Source organism: Gouania willdenowi, unplaced genomic scaffold (genome assembly GCF_900634775.1).
Source record: "Gouania willdenowi unplaced genomic scaffold, fGouWil2.1 scaffold_332_arrow_ctg1, whole genome shotgun sequence".
Taxonomy (NCBI): Eukaryota; Metazoa; Chordata; class Actinopteri; order Blenniiformes; family Gobiesocidae; genus Gouania; species Gouania willdenowi.
Genome location: NW_021145094.1, coordinates 907,259 through 925,108, shown reverse-complemented (window position 1 = coordinate 925,108; position 17,850 = coordinate 907,259). Strand labels below are relative to the sequence as shown.

The window sequence follows — 17,850 nt, the reverse complement described above, 5'->3', positions numbered from 1 at the left end:
GACACCGGAGCACGACGCATCAATCAGCACAGAGCAAATGAAGCTAAACAAGAAATCAAGCACGTATTCCGCAATAAAATATCGGGTTACTTTTCAAAATAAAACACTTCAGATTATATTTAAAGTAACTACATCACCAAAACGTCAATGTGTAAAAACAAAATCACATCCACTATATTGTTTCCTCTCATACTGTAACTCACTGTAAACTGCAGCAACTTTGATTTAGTTCATGTTTTACTGGTTTTACAGGTTTATCTCTTCTCTGTTGATAAAAAATGTGTCTATGACAAATCCAGAGTCCAACCTTCTTGTTCTCCTTCGTTAGGAACACTGACCTGTTTATCTGTTTATTGTTGAGTTTATTACACATACATTTAACCGCGTTCTCGCGCGATTATATAAATATCGTGAGAACTGATCTGTCTCGTGACGTCACACTCGTTCAACCGGAGAGCACCGCGGCGCACTGCAAACACAACCGGTGTGAATTACCGGACGGCGGACAGCGGTGAAATACCGGATCGGTGTCGTGGCGCAGCGGAGACGTATCCAGTGGAAACCCCGGGTAAGAGGTAGAGAGGACACGGTCAACTGATGCTAATGCTAATGCTAGGAACAGGTCTAAGAGGTAGAGAGGACACGGTCAACTGATGCTAATGCTAATGCTAGGAACAGGTCTAAGAGGTAGAGAGGACACAATCAACTGATGCTAATGCTAATGCTAGGATTAGGTCTAAGAGGTAGAGAGGACACAATCAACTGATGCTAATGCTAATGCTAGGATTAGGTCTAAGAGGTAGAGAGGACACAATCAACTGATGCTAATGCTAATGCTAGGAACAGGTCTAAGAGGTAGAGAGGACACAATCAACTGATGCTAATGCTAATGCTAGGAACAAGTCTAAGAGGTAGAGAGGACACGGTCAACTGACGCTAATGCTAATGCTAGGAACAGGTCTAAGAGGTAGAGAGAACACAATCAACTGATGCTAATGCTAGGAACAGGTCTAAGAGGTAGAGAGGACACAGTCAACTGATGCTAATGCTAGGAAAAGGTCTGAGGTAGAGAGGACACAGTCAACTGATGCTAATGCTAGGAACAGGTCTAAGAGGTAGAGAGGACACAGTCAACTGATGCTAATGCTAATGCTAGGAACAGGTCTAAGAGGTAGAGAGGACACAGTCAACTGATGCTAATGCTAATGCTAGGAACAGGTCTAAGAGGTAGAGAGGACACGGTCAACTGACGCTAATGCTAATGCTAGGAACAGGTCTAAGAGGTAGAGAGGACACAATCAACTGATGCTAATGCTAATGCTAGGAACAGGTCTAAGAGGTAGAGAGGACACAATCAATTGATGCTAATGCTAGGAACAGGTCTGAGGTAGAGAGGACACAGTCAACTGATGCTAATGCTAGGAACAGGTCTAAGAGGTAGAGAGGACACAGTCAACTGATGCTAATGCTAATGCTAGGAACAGGTCTAAGAGGTAGAGAGGACACAGTCAACTGATGCTAATGCTAATGCTAGGAACAGGTCTAAGAGGTAGAGAGGACACAATCAATTGATGCTAATGCTAGGAACAGGTCTGAGGTAGAGAGGACACAGTCAACTGATGCTAATGCTAGGAACAGGTCTAAGAGGTAGAGAGGACACAATCAACTGATGCTAATGCTAATGCTAGGAACAGGTCTAAGAGGTAGAGAGGACACAATCAACTGATGCTAATGCTAATGCTAGGAACAGGTCTAAGAGGTAGAGAGGACACAGTCAACTGATGCTAATGCTAGGAAAAGGTCTGAGGTAGAGAGGACACAGTCAACTGATGCTAATGCTAGGAACAGGTCTAAGAGGTAGAGAGGACACAGTCAACTGATGCTAATGCTAATGCTAGGAACAGGTCTAAGAGGTAGAGAGGACACAGTCAACTGATGCTAATGCTAATGCTAGGAACAGGTCTAAGAGGTAGAGAGGACACAGTCAGCTAATGCTAATGCTAGGAACAGTTATCAGGTTTGTGCTGACCTTAGAGCTCTGAGAGGGGGGGTCGCTGTGACCCTGGCCAAAGGTTTAGGGTCCGTTGATGGAGGCATCATCACCAGCAGAGCTGTTGGGGCTTTAGGGGCTGGACCTCCTGAAGGAGAGGATGCTGTGGCTGGCCTGAAAGGGAGGGGCCTCTGTGGGGGGAGAGAGGGCGGACAGGAACGCAGCTCAGTCACCACCTACAGGGAAACACCATTAGCTACACTTAGCATGGTTAGCATAAATCCAACACTCAAACCTGGAGTTTTAAGCTGATTGGCTGCAGGTTACAGCTATGGAGCTAATGCTATAGTTACCAGTGAAGGTAACGCTACAGTTACCAGTGGAGCTAACGCTACAATTACCAGTGGATCTAACGCTACAGTTACCAGTGACGCTAACGCTATAGTAACCAGTGGAGCTAACGCTAGAGTTACCAATGAAGCTAACGCTACAGTTACCAGTGGAGCTAATGCTACAATTAGCAGAGAAGCTAACACTACAGTTACCAGTGTAGCTAATGCTACAGTTACCGGTGGATCTAACGCTACAGTTACCAGTGGAGCTAACGCTATAGTTACCAGTGGCTCTAACGCTACAGTTACCAGTGAAGCTAACCTTACAGTTACCAGTGGCGCTAACGCTATAGTTACCAGTGGAGCTAATGCTACAGTTACCAATGGAGCTAACGCTACAGTTACCAGTGGAGCTAACACTATAGTTACCAGTGGAGCTAACGCTACAGTTAGCAGAGAAGCTAACACTACAGTTACCAGTGGAGCTAACGCTACAGTTAGCAGAGAAGCTAACACTACAATTACCAGTGGAGCTAATGCTAAAGTTAGCAGAGAAGCTAACACTACAGTTACCAGTGGAGCGAACGCTACAGTTAGCAGAGAAGCTAACACTACAGTTACCAGTGTAGCTAATGCTACAGTTACCAGTGGATCCAACCCTACAGTTACCAGTGGATCTAACGCTATAGTTACCAGTGGCTCTAACGCTACAGTTACCAGTGAAGCTAACACTACAGTTACCAGTGGCGCTAACGCTATAGTTACCAGTGGAGCTAACACTACAGTTACCAGTGGAGCGAACGCTACAGTTAGCAGAGAAGCTAACACTACAGTTACCAGTGGAGCTAATGCTACAGTTAGCAGAGAAGCTAACACTACAGTTAGCTAACGCTATACTTACCAGAGGAGATGCTCTGGGGTTGAGGGGTAGGGGTTTCCGTGGGGGTCTGCTGCTGGGCCGGGGTGGACCCACCCTGCTGACGTCCTGGGGTCGGCCCTGAGGAGAACCCGCGGCCCTCAGGGGTCGGCCCTGAGGAGAACCCGCGGCCCTCAGGGGTCGGCCCTGAGGAGAACCCATGGCCCTCAGGGGCCGGACCACGTTGACTGGCTGTGGCCCTGGTCTGAGAGGAAGCCCCTCTGTGCTGCTGTGAGACAGCTGTGGTAACAACAACAAAGGGTTAAACCTCTGCTGTAGCACACGCAGAACATGCAAACCTCACTCACTCCTCTGTGGGGCGGAGCTTCAATCACCTTCAGGTGGAAGGCGGGGTTAGGATGACCGTTTCTACTGCTATGTGCTGATGTCTTCATCCTACCAAACATCACACACACAAACACACGTGTGTGCAGTAACATCTGATTGGTTCATTGATCCATTTAAATCAAAACAAACGTCCAATAGAAACGCTTCAACAGATTTTAATTCTTCATATTTTTAAAGAATAATTCCTCAATAGTGACGTAAGTTGTTCTCCACAGTTTCTGTGATTGTGATTGGTCTGATGCTGCTAACTCCGCCCCTGGTCACAGGAGTGCGCACGTAGCCAGGCAGAAATCACCTGGTTTAGTGCACGTGTTTATGTTCAACCTTTAACACATTTACACCTTTATCAACCTTATTGATAATGTTAAGCTATTGCTGGGTTAATGCTAATGTTAGCTAATGCTAATGTTAATGCTAGCTAATAATAATCTTAGTGAAATCTCTGTGTGTGTGGCACTTATATCTCTGCGGTTCAGAGACAGACAGAGCTGAGACTTTCAACATGGCTGCTGCTTGGTTCAAAAGTGTGCAACATTGGATTTGTTTGGACTGCAATGATACCGGTAATACATTATTTCATAAACTTGTCCACAGGGAGCAGACATTTTTATGAAATGTAAAAACTGATGACATCATCACTGTAGATTGAGTCTTTGCTGGCTGTGATCACATGGCACAGTTGACCGGGTTAGAGGCAGCCTGTGGTTACTCTGTGTGTGTGTTTCATTCAGAATTAAATTAGCATAAAGAGCTAAGTGTTTACAAGGTCAGTTTAAAGAGGATTGAACTTTTATTCTGAATTAAAGCTCCCATGTAAACCATCCATGAAAAAGTTACTGAACCTCCCACGTTTCTATAGCAACACATACTTCCTACGGACACTGCACTAGTGTTAGATCATGATTGCTAATGTTAATGCTAGCTAATGTTAATGCTAAACCAGTATCTGGATCCTCACTTGCATTTTCTTCAGGAAATGTAAATATTCTAGTTGTACTTGAATATATGTAAATGTTTGGTTTTGGTGTCTTCTTATGTGACAGTTAGCCCCGCCCCCTCCCATAGAAACTACCAATCAGTGGGAGAAGGTTGGACTGGGATCATGGTGAATAGAGAGCTATAGTGTGTATAGCTAGTTAGCATAGCATAGATGTTACAGAATAGAGTGTGTGTTAGACAGGAAACACATTGTGTCATAACAACATGACATACGTGTGGTCGTTGTGTCTGTGTGAACGCCAGCGGTGATAGTAGGAGCTCTTTATTCTGAGGCAGTAGAAGATCAGCAGCACCGCAGGAAGTAGCACCAGGAAGGCAAAGAGAAGACCTATTACCAGGCCCAGCTGACCTACACACACACACACACACACACACAGAGATAAACACACACACACACACACAGAGATAAACACACACACACACACACACAGAGATAAACACACACACACACACACACACACACACACACACACACACACAGATAAACAAACACACACACACACAAAGCTGTACATAAGTAAATGTTAAATGGACATGATTTATATAGATCTTTATCACCACTGAAACAGTCTCAAAGCTCTTTACATATCAGCTCATTCACCCAATCACTCTCACATTCACACACCAGTGGGACAGGACTGACATGCAAGACACTAGTCGACCACTGGGGGCAACTTAGGGTTCAGTGTCTTGCCCAAGGACACTTCGACACATAGTCAGGTACTGGTATCGAACCCCCAACCTCTCGATCAGAAGACGACCCACTACCACCTGAACCACGGTCGCCCTAAGACAATCATAAATAATGTCAGACACACTGAGTTTATCACTGAAAACAGTCTGAAAAAGGGTCTCAACTCGTCCCTTAAAAGACGTAATGGCTCCTTAGTTGACCCTTAAATAGTGCGTTCTATGCTGAGTCATAACAGAACGTTGTTTGTTCTGTATTTACATAAATGACCAGAACATTAGACACATGTCTGTCAGACAATCACACACAATAAAACACAGGAAATACCAAGACCAGCAACATCGTGTTGGTGGGATCTACGTAGGACCCCCACTCTGTGTGTGTGTGTGTGTGTGTGTGTGTGTGTGTGTGTGTGTGTGTGTGTGTGTGTGTGTGTGTGTGGTGCTTTCAGGGACTATTGTAGAGTAGACACACACACACACACACACACCAGAGCTGCTCTAACACTATAAATGTCTTTATATAGTTTCCAGTTTCCCACGGTCAAACCTCCTCAGGAGAACATCACTGTAGATATGAATAATCATCATCATCTCCTGAGGATGATACAGTAACACATCATGGTTGGACTGATTTAATAAACTATGTTTAATATGTGGAGGTTTTAAAGTTCATGATAATATAAATATGTATATTATGTTTGGGCTTTTAACTAAAATCATACTGATAGGTTAACATTAAATAAATAAATACATTCATCATTTATTTTATATTATATATATTCCCTACATTATATATGTTTGTGGAGATTTCTGTATATTCTAGTGGTTCCCAAACTGGGGTACGTGTACCTCTAGGACAGGGGTCTGTAACCTGTGGCTCCCTATAGCTATAAGAACATATTATAATAATGAACTGTTACAGAGGTTATTAATGATATAAAAAATCATGATATAATAATATGTCAATCTAAAATAATCACATTGTGTAATAATTATCATCAAACATAAACTTTCCTACATCTGTGGTAAACCTTATGTTTTAAATCTATGGTAAAATAACTAAACCAACAAAAAGACTATTCTGGAAGAAAATATAGATTTTATTTGTGTGGGAAACTATTGAATTAACTGCCAACATACCAGATTAATATGCATACTTGATATGTATTTATATTATATTTATATAAGAGGAGGAAACATGAACACCTTTCAGGAGGTACAAAAACATTTAGGTTTATTTTTCATAATGTGTTGCACAACTTTTTAAAATAGACCAAAAGGTGAAGTTTAAATATAATAGAAATAATTAATGTTGGACTAGACACAGAAATAGTTTAGACGAGTCAGCAGACACTAATAAATAATATATAACATTAACGTTTGGTAAACACTGATCTATGTCCATATGTTTCTATGTTTGAGGATTATGCTGTGACTGTCCCTTACTTTCTATTCTAAAAGGTTTGAAACCAAGTGTAAAAATATAAATATGAACAAATTAAAAGTCTGTCTTCTCTCCTCATACTTAACTTCATACTTTTTTGTAACTTTTACATTTTTTCTTTCCTATTCATTTCTATTGGAAATTTTAACCCTTTCATTCCCAGACATTATTCAACTGATTTAGACCATGAACATGTTCAGCTACACCTGCTAACACATTTACACCTTTTCACCTTATTGCTAATGGTCAGCTAATGCTAGGTTCATATTTAGCTAATGCTAGGTTAATATTTAGCTAATGCAAACATAATATTTAGCTAATGCTAGGCTAATATTTAGCTAATGATGGGTTAATATTTAGCTACTGCTAGCTTGATATTTAGCTAATGCGAGGCTAATATTTAGCTAATGCTAGGATAATATTTAGCTAATGCTAGGCTAATATTTAGCTAATGCTAGGCTAATATTTAGCTACTGCTAGCTTGATATTTAGCTAATGCGAGGCTAATATTTAGCTAATAATGGGTTAATATTAGCTAATGATGGATTAATATTTAGCTAATGCTAGGTTGATATTTAGCTAATGCTAGGCTAATATTTAGCTAATGATGGGTCAATATTTAGCTAATGCTAGGTTAATATTAGCTAATGCTAGGATAATATTTAGCTAATGCTAGGTTGATATTTAGCTAATGCTAGGTTAATATTTAGCTAATGATGGGTTAATATTTAGCTACTGCTAGCTTGATATTTAGCTAATGCGAGGCTAATATTTAGCTAATAATGGGTTAATATTAGCTAATGATGGATTAATATTTAGCTAATGATGGGTCAATATTTAGCTAATGCTAGGTTAATATTAGCTAATGCTAGGATAATATTTAGCTAATGCTAGGTTGATATTTAGCTAATGCTAGGCTAATATTTAACTAATGCTAGGTTGATATTTAGCTACTGCTAGGTTGATATTTAGCTAATGCTAGGTTAATATTTAGCTAATGATGGGTTAATATTTAGATAATGCTAGGTTAATGCTATTGTTAGGTTAATGCTAATTCTAGTTAATGCTATAGCCAAAGCTAATGTTAATGCTAATGCTAGGCTAATATTTAGCTAATGCTAGGTTGATATTTAGCTACTGCTAGGTTGATATTTAGCTAATGCTAGGTTAATATTTAGCTAATGATGGGTTAATATTTAGCTAATGCTCGGTTAATGCTATTGTTAGGTTAATGCTAATTCTAGTTAATGCTATAGCCAAAGCTAATGTTAATGCTAATGCTAAAGTTAATATTAAAGCTAATGCAAATGTGTTTGCTATCTAATGCTAGCTAATGCTAATGCTAAGCCAATGCAGTGCGATGTGGGTCAGCTCCTGCATCCTCATTTGCATTTTCTTCAGGAAATACAAATATTCCAGTTTGTATTGCTTTAAATCAGCAATAAATGTCATCGTTACTTACTGTAGCTACAATAAGCAATTGATTTCTAAAAACCTTTCAATTAAAGACTAATGTTAGTTATAAACTTTTAAATTTCTGCCTTTCTCAAATATAATGTCTTTCTTTGTTGATGTTTAACGTAACATAATAAAAGTAGACCATGTTCCAGAACAAAGGGAGGCGGGACTAGTGATAGAATAGTGAGAAAAACTACAATCATGGCTGAGTCGGAGACCCTGGACCTGTTGTTTTAGTGTGTTATTAATAATCATAGATCACTACCTGTTTACCTCATGACTTAATATTCATGATGATTAATGTTTTGTTCATTTAAAATCTGATAATAAATGATTGATTGATTCAGATAAAGCTAAACCTCTGACTCTGTCTCTCTGATGCTTCTCAGGTTGGAACAACTACAGTATGTGTCAAACTCAAGGCCCGGGGGCCAAATCCGGCCCTTCACAACATCCGATTCGGCCCGTAGGAGAAAACCTGAATCATTGTGTAAATCACCAAATAATTCAGTTGGAAATTGTTGTTGAAAAACTCTAAACTTCCCAAATCTTTTCAAATTATTCCACAAAATCTCACAAATTGAAATACAAATTGGTGAAAAATGGTTTAGATGTTGTTGTTGCCTTCCATACTTTGTCTAATTTATAACTAGAAGTGTCAACAAGTGGGCACATTAATGTTGAAATAGTTTGTTTTCCAACCTACAAGCTGTGGCCCACTTGTGATCCAACTGGTCCGTATTGGGCCCCTGAACTGGAATGAGTTTGACACCCCTGAACTAGAGTAACTGCACTCTATAGTGTGTGTGTGTGTGTGTGTGTGTGTGTGTGTGCTCACTGTGGGGCTGCACAGGTCCACTATCCACACTACCACCCAGGCCTGGCTTGTCACAGAAGGGCGGAGCCCAGCCTCCGTCACAGTGACAGTTTCCATTGCTGTTACACACCTGCACACGTTAGCATAGCTTTGATTAGCACCACTCAAACAGGTGTGTGTGTGTGTGTGTGTGTGTGTGTCCTACTCCATGTCCATGGCACTGGCTCATGCACGTCTCCAGCTGTGTGAAAGACGCGTCCAGGCATCTGCGATCTTTACAAACCTGTAGCAAATGTAGAAGCCAGGGTTGGGCTCAATTACATTGTTCAATTCCAATTACGTCCTCAATTATCCATGTTCAATTACAATGAAATGACAATAACTAAAGTTCAATTACAAGTGAGCCATTAGCTACACTTAGCGAGGTTAGCATGAATCCAACACTCTAACAATCTACCTATGCTATCGACACACGCACACACGCACGCACGCACACACACACACACACACACACACACACACACACACACACACACACACACACACACACACACACACACACAGTGATGCTAAAGCTATTCTACGTCAGCGCTCCAAATGCATGATGCTAAGGCTATTCTATGTCAGCACTCTGTGTGCGTGATGCTAAAGCTATTCTACATTAGTGCTCCATGTGCATGACTCTAAAGCTAGGGTTAGCACTCCTTGTGCATGATGCTAAAGCTATCCTACATTAGCGCTCCGTGTGATTGATGTTAAAGCTAGGGTTAGCGCTCCATATGCATGATGCTAAAACTATCCTACATTAGCACTCCATGTGCTTGATGCTAAAGCTAGGGTAAGCACTCCATGTGCTTGATGCTAAAGCTGGGGTTAGCACTCCATGTGCTTGATGCTAAAGCTAGGGTTAGCACTCCATGTGCTTGATGCTAAAGCTAGGGTTAGCACTGATGCAAAAACTATATTATGTTAGCGCTGCGTGTGCATGATGCTAAAGCTCGGGTTAGCGCTCCATGTACATTGTGCTAAAGCTATCCTACGTTAGCGCTTTGCATGCGTGACGCTAAAGCTATCCTACATTAGTGCTCTGTGTGCATGATGCTAAAGCTATTCTATGTTAGAGCTCCGTATACATGATGCTAAAGCTAACCTACATCAGTGCTCTGTGTGCATGATGCTAAAGCTATTCTACGTTAGCGCTCCGTATGCATGATGCTAAAGTTAGGGTTAGCGCTCCATGTGCATGATGCTAAAGCTAGGGTTAGCACTCCGTGTGCATGATGCAAAAACTATATTATGTTAGCGCTGCGTGTGCATGACGCTAAAGATCGGGTTAGCGCTCCGTGTGCATTGTGCTAAAGCTATCCTACGTTAGCGCTCCATGTGCATTGTGCGAAAGCTATCCTATGTTAGCACTCCGTGTGCATGATGCTAGAGCTATCTTACGTTAGCGCTCCGTGTGCTTGATGCTAAAGCTATCTTACGTTAGCGCTCTGTGTGCGTGATGCTAAAGTTATCCTATGTTAGCACTCTGTGTGTGTGATGTTAAAGCTATCCTACGTTAGCGCTCTGTTTGCATGATGCTAAAGCTATCCTATGTTAGTGCTCTGTGTGCATGATACGAAAGCTATCTTACGTTAGCGCTCCGTGTGTGTGATGCTAAAGCTAGGGTTAGAGTGAGAGCCCACCTTTCCGTCTCCACACTTGGTTCCGGTCATGACGAGGCCGGGGTCCGGCAGGTCTCCCTGGCCGTCCTGAGTGCTGTAGACGTAGGTGCCCCGACACTTGACCTCCACGCCATTGGTCCTGATGGTGGTGTCGATGGACACGGCGTTGGTACCTTTGGGCTTCTTGGCGGCGCTGTGACACTGGATCTTACCACACTTAGCATCGCTGGGTAAAGAACACAGAGCAAACGCTCAATGCTGATTGGCTCAGGGCAAGGCTTTGATGGTAGCAGTGGGAAGCGTTCACTGGTCACACTGGGACCATGTAGTGGAGGGATGGGCAACTCTATCATGGCGGGGGCCACAAACGTGACTATATCTGATCTGAGGGTCACATGATTAATATTCATGTCAGCATTAGAATAACCAATCAGATCTCAGCATTAATTCAGGAGGAAAAGGGTTTTGTTATTTTTGTCTGTCTGTGGTTTTGATGTTTTGATGTTTTTGTTGTTGTTTTCTGTATTTTCCTGTTATTTTGAGTAATTTTATTATCAGTTTGTGTGTTTTTGGAGCTATTCTGTAATGTACATTTGTAGAACAGACACCACAGCACACCTCTCTTTAAGAGAAGGCCTCTACTGGTACTATCTACCTAGAAAACCAGAATTACTAGATTAAATATGTTACGTTAAAATGTGATCATGATGATTACCTATCAGTAATGTTCTGTCTTTTTATTTTACATACTCCAGCATTAAACTTAGTTTAGTGAGCCTAGCACTTTTTGAGGTAATTATAAACTTGTTTATAATAAATGTTTAAACTTAAATATGTGTCTGTGGTTCATGTATTAATATTGTTTTGCTATAGAAGAGTTTGACAATAATTCACACCCTGATCTGTTATGAATTATTAATAACTGCGTTATTGCATCGTCCCTGAGTGCTGCTGCTGTGTCTGTAGCCCCGCCCACATGTATTATAAACGTTATACACGTTTATACACACGTCTCTTACCTTTTGTCACATTTAGTGTAGTTTCCATGTTGGTCTTTTCCACAGTTCCCATAAGCGTTCCCTGCTGCGTTAACGTCTTCAAAGCACGCGTCGTGGGCGGGACTAGCACCTGGACAATTACATTAATAACTGTTAAGATGATTAACATTAACCATACGCCTTTAAAACACAGAAAATTAATCATGTTATGTTTATTTGTTCATGTTTTATGTTCACAGAGTCACATGATGTAGGTTTAGAAAATCTAATCTAACAAATATGTGTTTTAAATTTTTTTTTTTTTTTTTTAATTTTTATTTATTTATTCAGTTCATTTCTGACATGGTTGCAATCACAGAAATTCACTTTGACATTCAGAGCAAAATCACATCATTGGTTTTTTTATCCTTTTTCATGCCGGAAAGGGCGACGGAAAAAAGCATTATGCTTATCCAGATCCATCCCCTGATTTGAACACAGATAATTTTACATCAAACCTCGTTTCTTCCCTAGTCAAACATTCTCATCTTCTTCATAACATAATTTCATCTTTTCATTAACGTCTCTTTTTTTTTTTTTTTTTTCCTTTTTTATGTGATGCGTTCTCGTCTGCAGTCATTGTTCCTGTTGTTGCTCCTCCTCTCTGTCCTTTTTCTCCGCATCTCCTCGAGCTTTCTTTTCCAGTCGTATAAAGACAATAAAGGCTAATGTACATTCTAAGCTAATGTTTACGTTTTTGTCTTGTTCGTTTCAGTGAACTACTGCCCCCTCTAGTGGTTAAAAGGGTTCATTACAGTTTTCCAAAATTAATTGAAAAAAAATATATAATAATTCTTATTATAAAGTACATATTATACACATATTTTAAGGGCCGTAAAACACAGTGACTGTATAATATATATATATATATAAATATATGTTGTTCTTTTTAAAATACAAGTTGTTTTTTGGCACTGGAGTCATGTGACTCCAGCGCTGGAGTCATGTGACTTGGTTCTGCTTAAGCATGAATTTACAACATTATTACCCTTAACATTATTGATGATATGAATCATTTTATCATTATTATTTATGTTACACACATTGTGGTTGGAGTGAATCTGGAGACGTTTATATATTTAATTCTACTTTTTCTTCCCCCCCCCCCCCCCAGTAAGAATCTCAAACTCCACCTATGAGGCTAAGGTTAATGCTAATGCTAATGCTAAGGTCAGGGGTGGAGAAGTGATTCACAATTTAGTTTATTAAATTAATTTACTAAAACTATGATAAATGTATTTCACAATTTTAATTATTATTCTTCCAGAAAATTTTAAAAGAAAAAACCTTTTTATCTTTTTCTTTGGCCATTTTACAACTTCCTTTGTCCTATTTTTAGCTCCTTTTTTAAAAAAATAACTTGTTACTTTTTTGTTTTTTCAGATTTGAGCTTTTTTTGCCCATAAATATAATTTCTTACTCATTATTGTCAGAAAAGTTCTTTTTGACACTTTTAACCAATGTCTGTCCTTTCTTTAACCATTTTTGCCACTTTTCATCCAAATAATCTGCCTCTGGCCCAATTAACGGATGAGACGTGCCTGGCTAAGGTTAATGCTAATGCTAAAACTAAAGTTAATGTTAAAGCTAATGCTAAGGTTAGGGTTAAGGCTAAAGCTAAGACTAAGGCTAATGCTAAAGTTAATGATAAAGCGAACGTTAAGGCTATGGCTAAAGCTAAAGTTAATGCTAGAATAAATGTTCAGGCTAATGCTAACGTTAAAGCTAATGCTAATGCTAATGCCAAGGCTCTCACCGTAGCCCCACAGCTGCAGACACTGCTGCTGGTGGGTCAGACACATGCCGTTGTAGCAGTAAGCTAACGCTAGCCCGTAGTGACACTTGGAGCCGTCCAGCAGGTAGACATTAGCAGGGCAATAGGCCGACGCCCCTGTGCAGTACTCAGGAAGATCACATGATCCGGCTGGACCCCGGCACATGGTGCCCGACTGCTTCAGCTGACACACACACACGCACACACACACACAGTAACGCATTACAATACATTTATTTTTCAGTAACGCAGTAATATAGCGGATTACTAAATATTCAGTTACATGCAGATTTTAATGAATTCCACTGTTTTTCTAATAAAAACAAAAAAGTCTTGATGACACCACTAAAAATATGTGCTAGATGTATTAGTGACAGATATCAGTGCCAACAGGATCTACACTTTAAATGTCCTAGATTTTGTGGCTCATTTCTATTTAATTAAAGGAATTATTGTGTAATAATTTGAAGAAAATGTAAGGATCTTGTAATAACTTTGAGTTTCTCCAACTGTGATAAAAGCACCAGGAAAAGTTTCATTTACACAATGATTCATGTTTTCATTTATACGTTCTCCTGTGGGCCGGATTAGATGGTCTAAAGGGCCGGATTAGATGGTCTAAAGGGCCGGATTAGTAACGTATTGTGCTGAAAAGAAAAGACACAGAAGTGTAACTGTGTCATGGTGTTTGTTTAAAGCAGTGGTTTTCATACTTTTTAGGTTCTAGTTCCTCTTTCAATTCCCCTTATGTCACAATATTTTACTGTGAAAAAACATCTATATTATTATTCAGCATATTTTTCTCTTATTTTGTGTGTTTTTGTGAGTTGCTGGTAATATTTAGTGTGATTATCATTTTGAACTAAAATAAACCTCATATTTTTAATGCTTTCATTTGTATAATTTTAGCCTCATTTGAGAAACACTGGTTTGATGTAATACATGTTTGAAGGAGGGGGCAGATGTTATAAGTTTTACTACTTTCTGCACTTTATCATTCATCGTTTCTTCTTTTTTTCAATATGGAGGAGAAATAAATGAGTTTTAATGTGTTGAATGAAACACAGTATGAGTGTCTGACCCAGACTGGATGTGTATCTGCTCAGAAACGACTGTATCTGTAGTCCGTCAATCTCCACCACTTCTGGTTTTGATGCGTGTCTGTTGCATCAAGAACTCAGGAGATCCTGCTAATTCACGTGTAATCATCATATATTTATATACATATATATATATATATATATATATACTGTATATACTGTATATGTGATTCAACCATGGATAAATGCAATATTTATGTGAAATACAATTTAAAAATGCTCAAACCAGGCCAAACGTGGTATCAACAGAAAGGTCTGTTACCCCGAGTCAGAATACGAGCTTAGTTTTTGGGTAGAGTCCAAATTGCATTTGCTAGAGCCGAAACGCACAATTTTCGGGCCAAAATGTGTTTATTTTATTTAAAATGTAGCATCAGCGGACAGATTTTATTACCCTGTTTGGACAGAGTGTGAAGTGGTCCTGGACGGTGGGTGTTTCCTCTGTCAGGGGTAACCTCGGTCAATGGATGGCATTACAATCCGCCTTGAACACGGAGTATTTTATTTTGAAAATAATCCGGATATTTAAATCTGTGCCTATGCACTACTTCCTGTCCCGCACCGGTGTACGGAAAAAATAGTAGGGCTGCGTATTTGCTGCAGAGCGCTCCTGCATGACTCAGCAGTTACGGTGCTGGAGAAGATTACTATGGGGTGAAAATTGACACATTGACTTTATTGGAAACCTATCAGCTGTTACAGCATTTACGGATGCAGTTACGGAGCAGTTACGGAGCAGTTACGAATGCAGTTACGGATGCAGTTACGGATGCAGTTACGGATGCAGTTACGGAGCAGTTACGGAGCAGTTACGAATGCAGTTACGAATGCAGTTACGGAGCAGTTACGAATGCAGGATGCAGTTACGGAGCAGTTACGAATGCAGTTACGGATGCAGTTACGGAGCAGTTACGGATGCAGTTACGAATGCAGTTACGGATGCGGTGGAAATTGGGGGCGAGTGTCAGTGAGCCAATGATGACTGTGCACTTCTTACCCTGCAGCCTTGGCAGCACACTCCATGGGCACACTGAGCGTCCTCCTTCAGGGTGCAGTTGTTTGCATGGCAGCAGTCGTTGAAGCATTCCTGGAAACAAACAAACAAACATCCTGAAGGTTTGTGGAAGAAAGATGAGTTAGATATTAAAGTGTATGACGTGGCTCCAAACACACAAACTACCTTAGACATAATGTAGTTTGAAATGTGATTGTAGAAGAACTGAGTGTAAATGGAGAACAACAAAACGCCAAATTCATCTCGAACTGTACACAATGAGTCTGAGTAAATTTCATGATGGTTTGTTGATTACTTTTCTGAAATTATTGCTAAAAACATCAAGAACTCTCACACATTGTTTTTTAACAATTTTGGATTTATTTTTATTTAGTTTATTGTATCTTTAAATTGTGTTTTCCCCCACAGTTTAAATGTTTTTTTTAATTGTGTTTATCCAAACTGAAAACGGCACAAGTGTATGTGATGTGTGTGTGTGTGTGTGTAAACAGGTATATTTTTTAAAGTCGTGTCCTAAACTAGTCACAAGGTGTCACTGTTGAGCTTTGTATTCCCTGTTTTTTTTTACAGTGGACAGAACAGAACCAAATGAAACTGACATTATTGTTATTAATATTCTGATTATAGTGCGATCCGTGTGATCCATGTAGGATTATATAAAATATTATGAAACAGTGTGTGAGTTAGTGTGAGGTAGAAGAGAAGAGTCTTATAGAAATATGATAAACTAAAGTCAAAATGGAACAAAAAAATGTTCTCCCTTCACTTTTTCCCTCTATTTCTGTCCATTTTTCTCACTTTGTTTTTTCCTGTTTTTCCCTTTATTCTCATTTCCCCTTATTTTTCCTTGTTTTTTTCTCTTTTTCCCTTCTTTTTCCTCTTTTCCCCCTTATTTTTTCTCTTTCTTTCCCTTTTTTCTTTTCCTCTTTATCCCTGTTTTATGTCCCTTTTTATCCCACGTTTCCCCCTTTCTTTACCTTTTTTCCCTGTATTTTTTTCCCCTTTTTTCTTTTTTTCTCTCAATTTCCCAATTATTTTTCTATTTTTTTCTCTTTATTTATTTTATCATTTTTTTTTGTCTTTTTCTTTTTTATTTTACCCCTTATCCCCACTTTCCCCCTTTTTCTCTTCACCTTTTTCCCTTTCTTTTACTTCCTTTTTCCTCTGTTATTTCCTCTTTGTTACTCCTTCCTTTTTCCCTTTCTTTTACTTCCTTTTTCCTCTGTTATTTCCTCTTTGTTACTCCTTCCTTTTCCCCTTCCTTTTTACTCCTTTTTTCCTCTGTTATTTCCTCGTTGTTACTCCTTCCTTTTTCCCTTTCTTTTACTTCCTTTTTCCTCTGTTATTTCCTCTTTGTTACTCCTTCCTTTTTTCTTCTGTGTGAGTTTTTGAGTGATCTTCCTGTGATGTCACTCATGTTTCATTAAACCCATGATAGTCTGTTTCTTTCTTTCACACATCTGGAGATTTGTTCCAGCTGTGCAGAGAGGATTGTGGGAAAAGGAGATGTTATTAAACCAGCTGGTGTGAGTTTCCTACACTACAGTATATACAGTAGATAGTAGTATATATACTGTAGTATGTACTAGTAGACTTACATCAGGCTCTCCACAGTCACACTCCTCCCCCTCCTCCACAAAGCCGTTTCCACACTTGTTGCCCCCGACCAGCTCCTTCATGTTGGGCATGTTGTACAGACACATGCCTCCTCCTTTCTGCAGGTAGTTGTTCAGCTCATGTTTACTGCAGTGGCTGAACACGCGTGGGAAAGGCTCTCTGAGGAACACCATAGAGTAGTACTAGTAGTTTATTCATTCATAACACACCATGATATTCTATAAATAAACTGGTAACATTTCCTATTTTTCAGAACCTTTAGCATTTCTGTTATTGTTATGATCCTAAAACTGTTTCAAAAGTTGTGACTAAAGCGACTTATTCATATAATAAGGCTTCATTATTATTTTCTATAACTTAACATACACTGGTCAATAAACATGACTGTGTTTCAATTACTTCATATAAATACAGAAAAGAGCAGATTCACATTAATTTCCCAAGATATGAATCATTTTCATCACTGTCTAGTTTTTAACTTAAATAAATGATACTTCTCCTTTAAAAATCTTCTTAATGAAGGAATATTAGTGACTTTTGATAGATATATATACTGTTATACATGTTATACTACATGTTCTGACTGGTAAATGTGTGGAAATGCCACCAGGGGGCACAGCAACCATCCATAATGTTTTAAACC

The 17,850-nt window shown here is 39.5% G+C and overlaps 1 protein-coding gene across 1 annotated transcript in view; it reads right to left on the bottom strand.

Annotated features, from left to right (window-relative positions):
- adam19a (ADAM metallopeptidase domain 19a) overlaps nt 1–17,850 on the bottom strand; it is a 39,822-nt gene that overhangs the window by 855 nt on the left and 21,117 nt on the right. The window contains exons 11-21 of the mRNA XM_028441792.1: nt 17,189–17,366; nt 15,573–15,662; nt 13,458–13,659; nt 11,684–11,792; nt 10,686–10,890; nt 9,203–9,280; nt 9,019–9,127; nt 4,799–4,934; nt 3,547–3,634; nt 3,224–3,478; nt 2,030–2,226 (exon numbers count right to left, since the gene is read on the bottom strand). Of these exons, the coding sequence (XP_028297593.1) occupies nt 2,030–2,226; nt 3,224–3,478; nt 3,547–3,634; nt 4,799–4,934; nt 9,019–9,127; nt 9,203–9,280; nt 10,686–10,890; nt 11,684–11,792; nt 13,458–13,659; nt 15,573–15,662; nt 17,189–17,366 (1,647 nt within the window). The remainder of the gene's footprint in view (nt 1–2,029; nt 2,227–3,223; nt 3,479–3,546; nt 3,635–4,798; nt 4,935–9,018; nt 9,128–9,202; nt 9,281–10,685; nt 10,891–11,683; nt 11,793–13,457; nt 13,660–15,572; nt 15,663–17,188; nt 17,367–17,850) is intronic.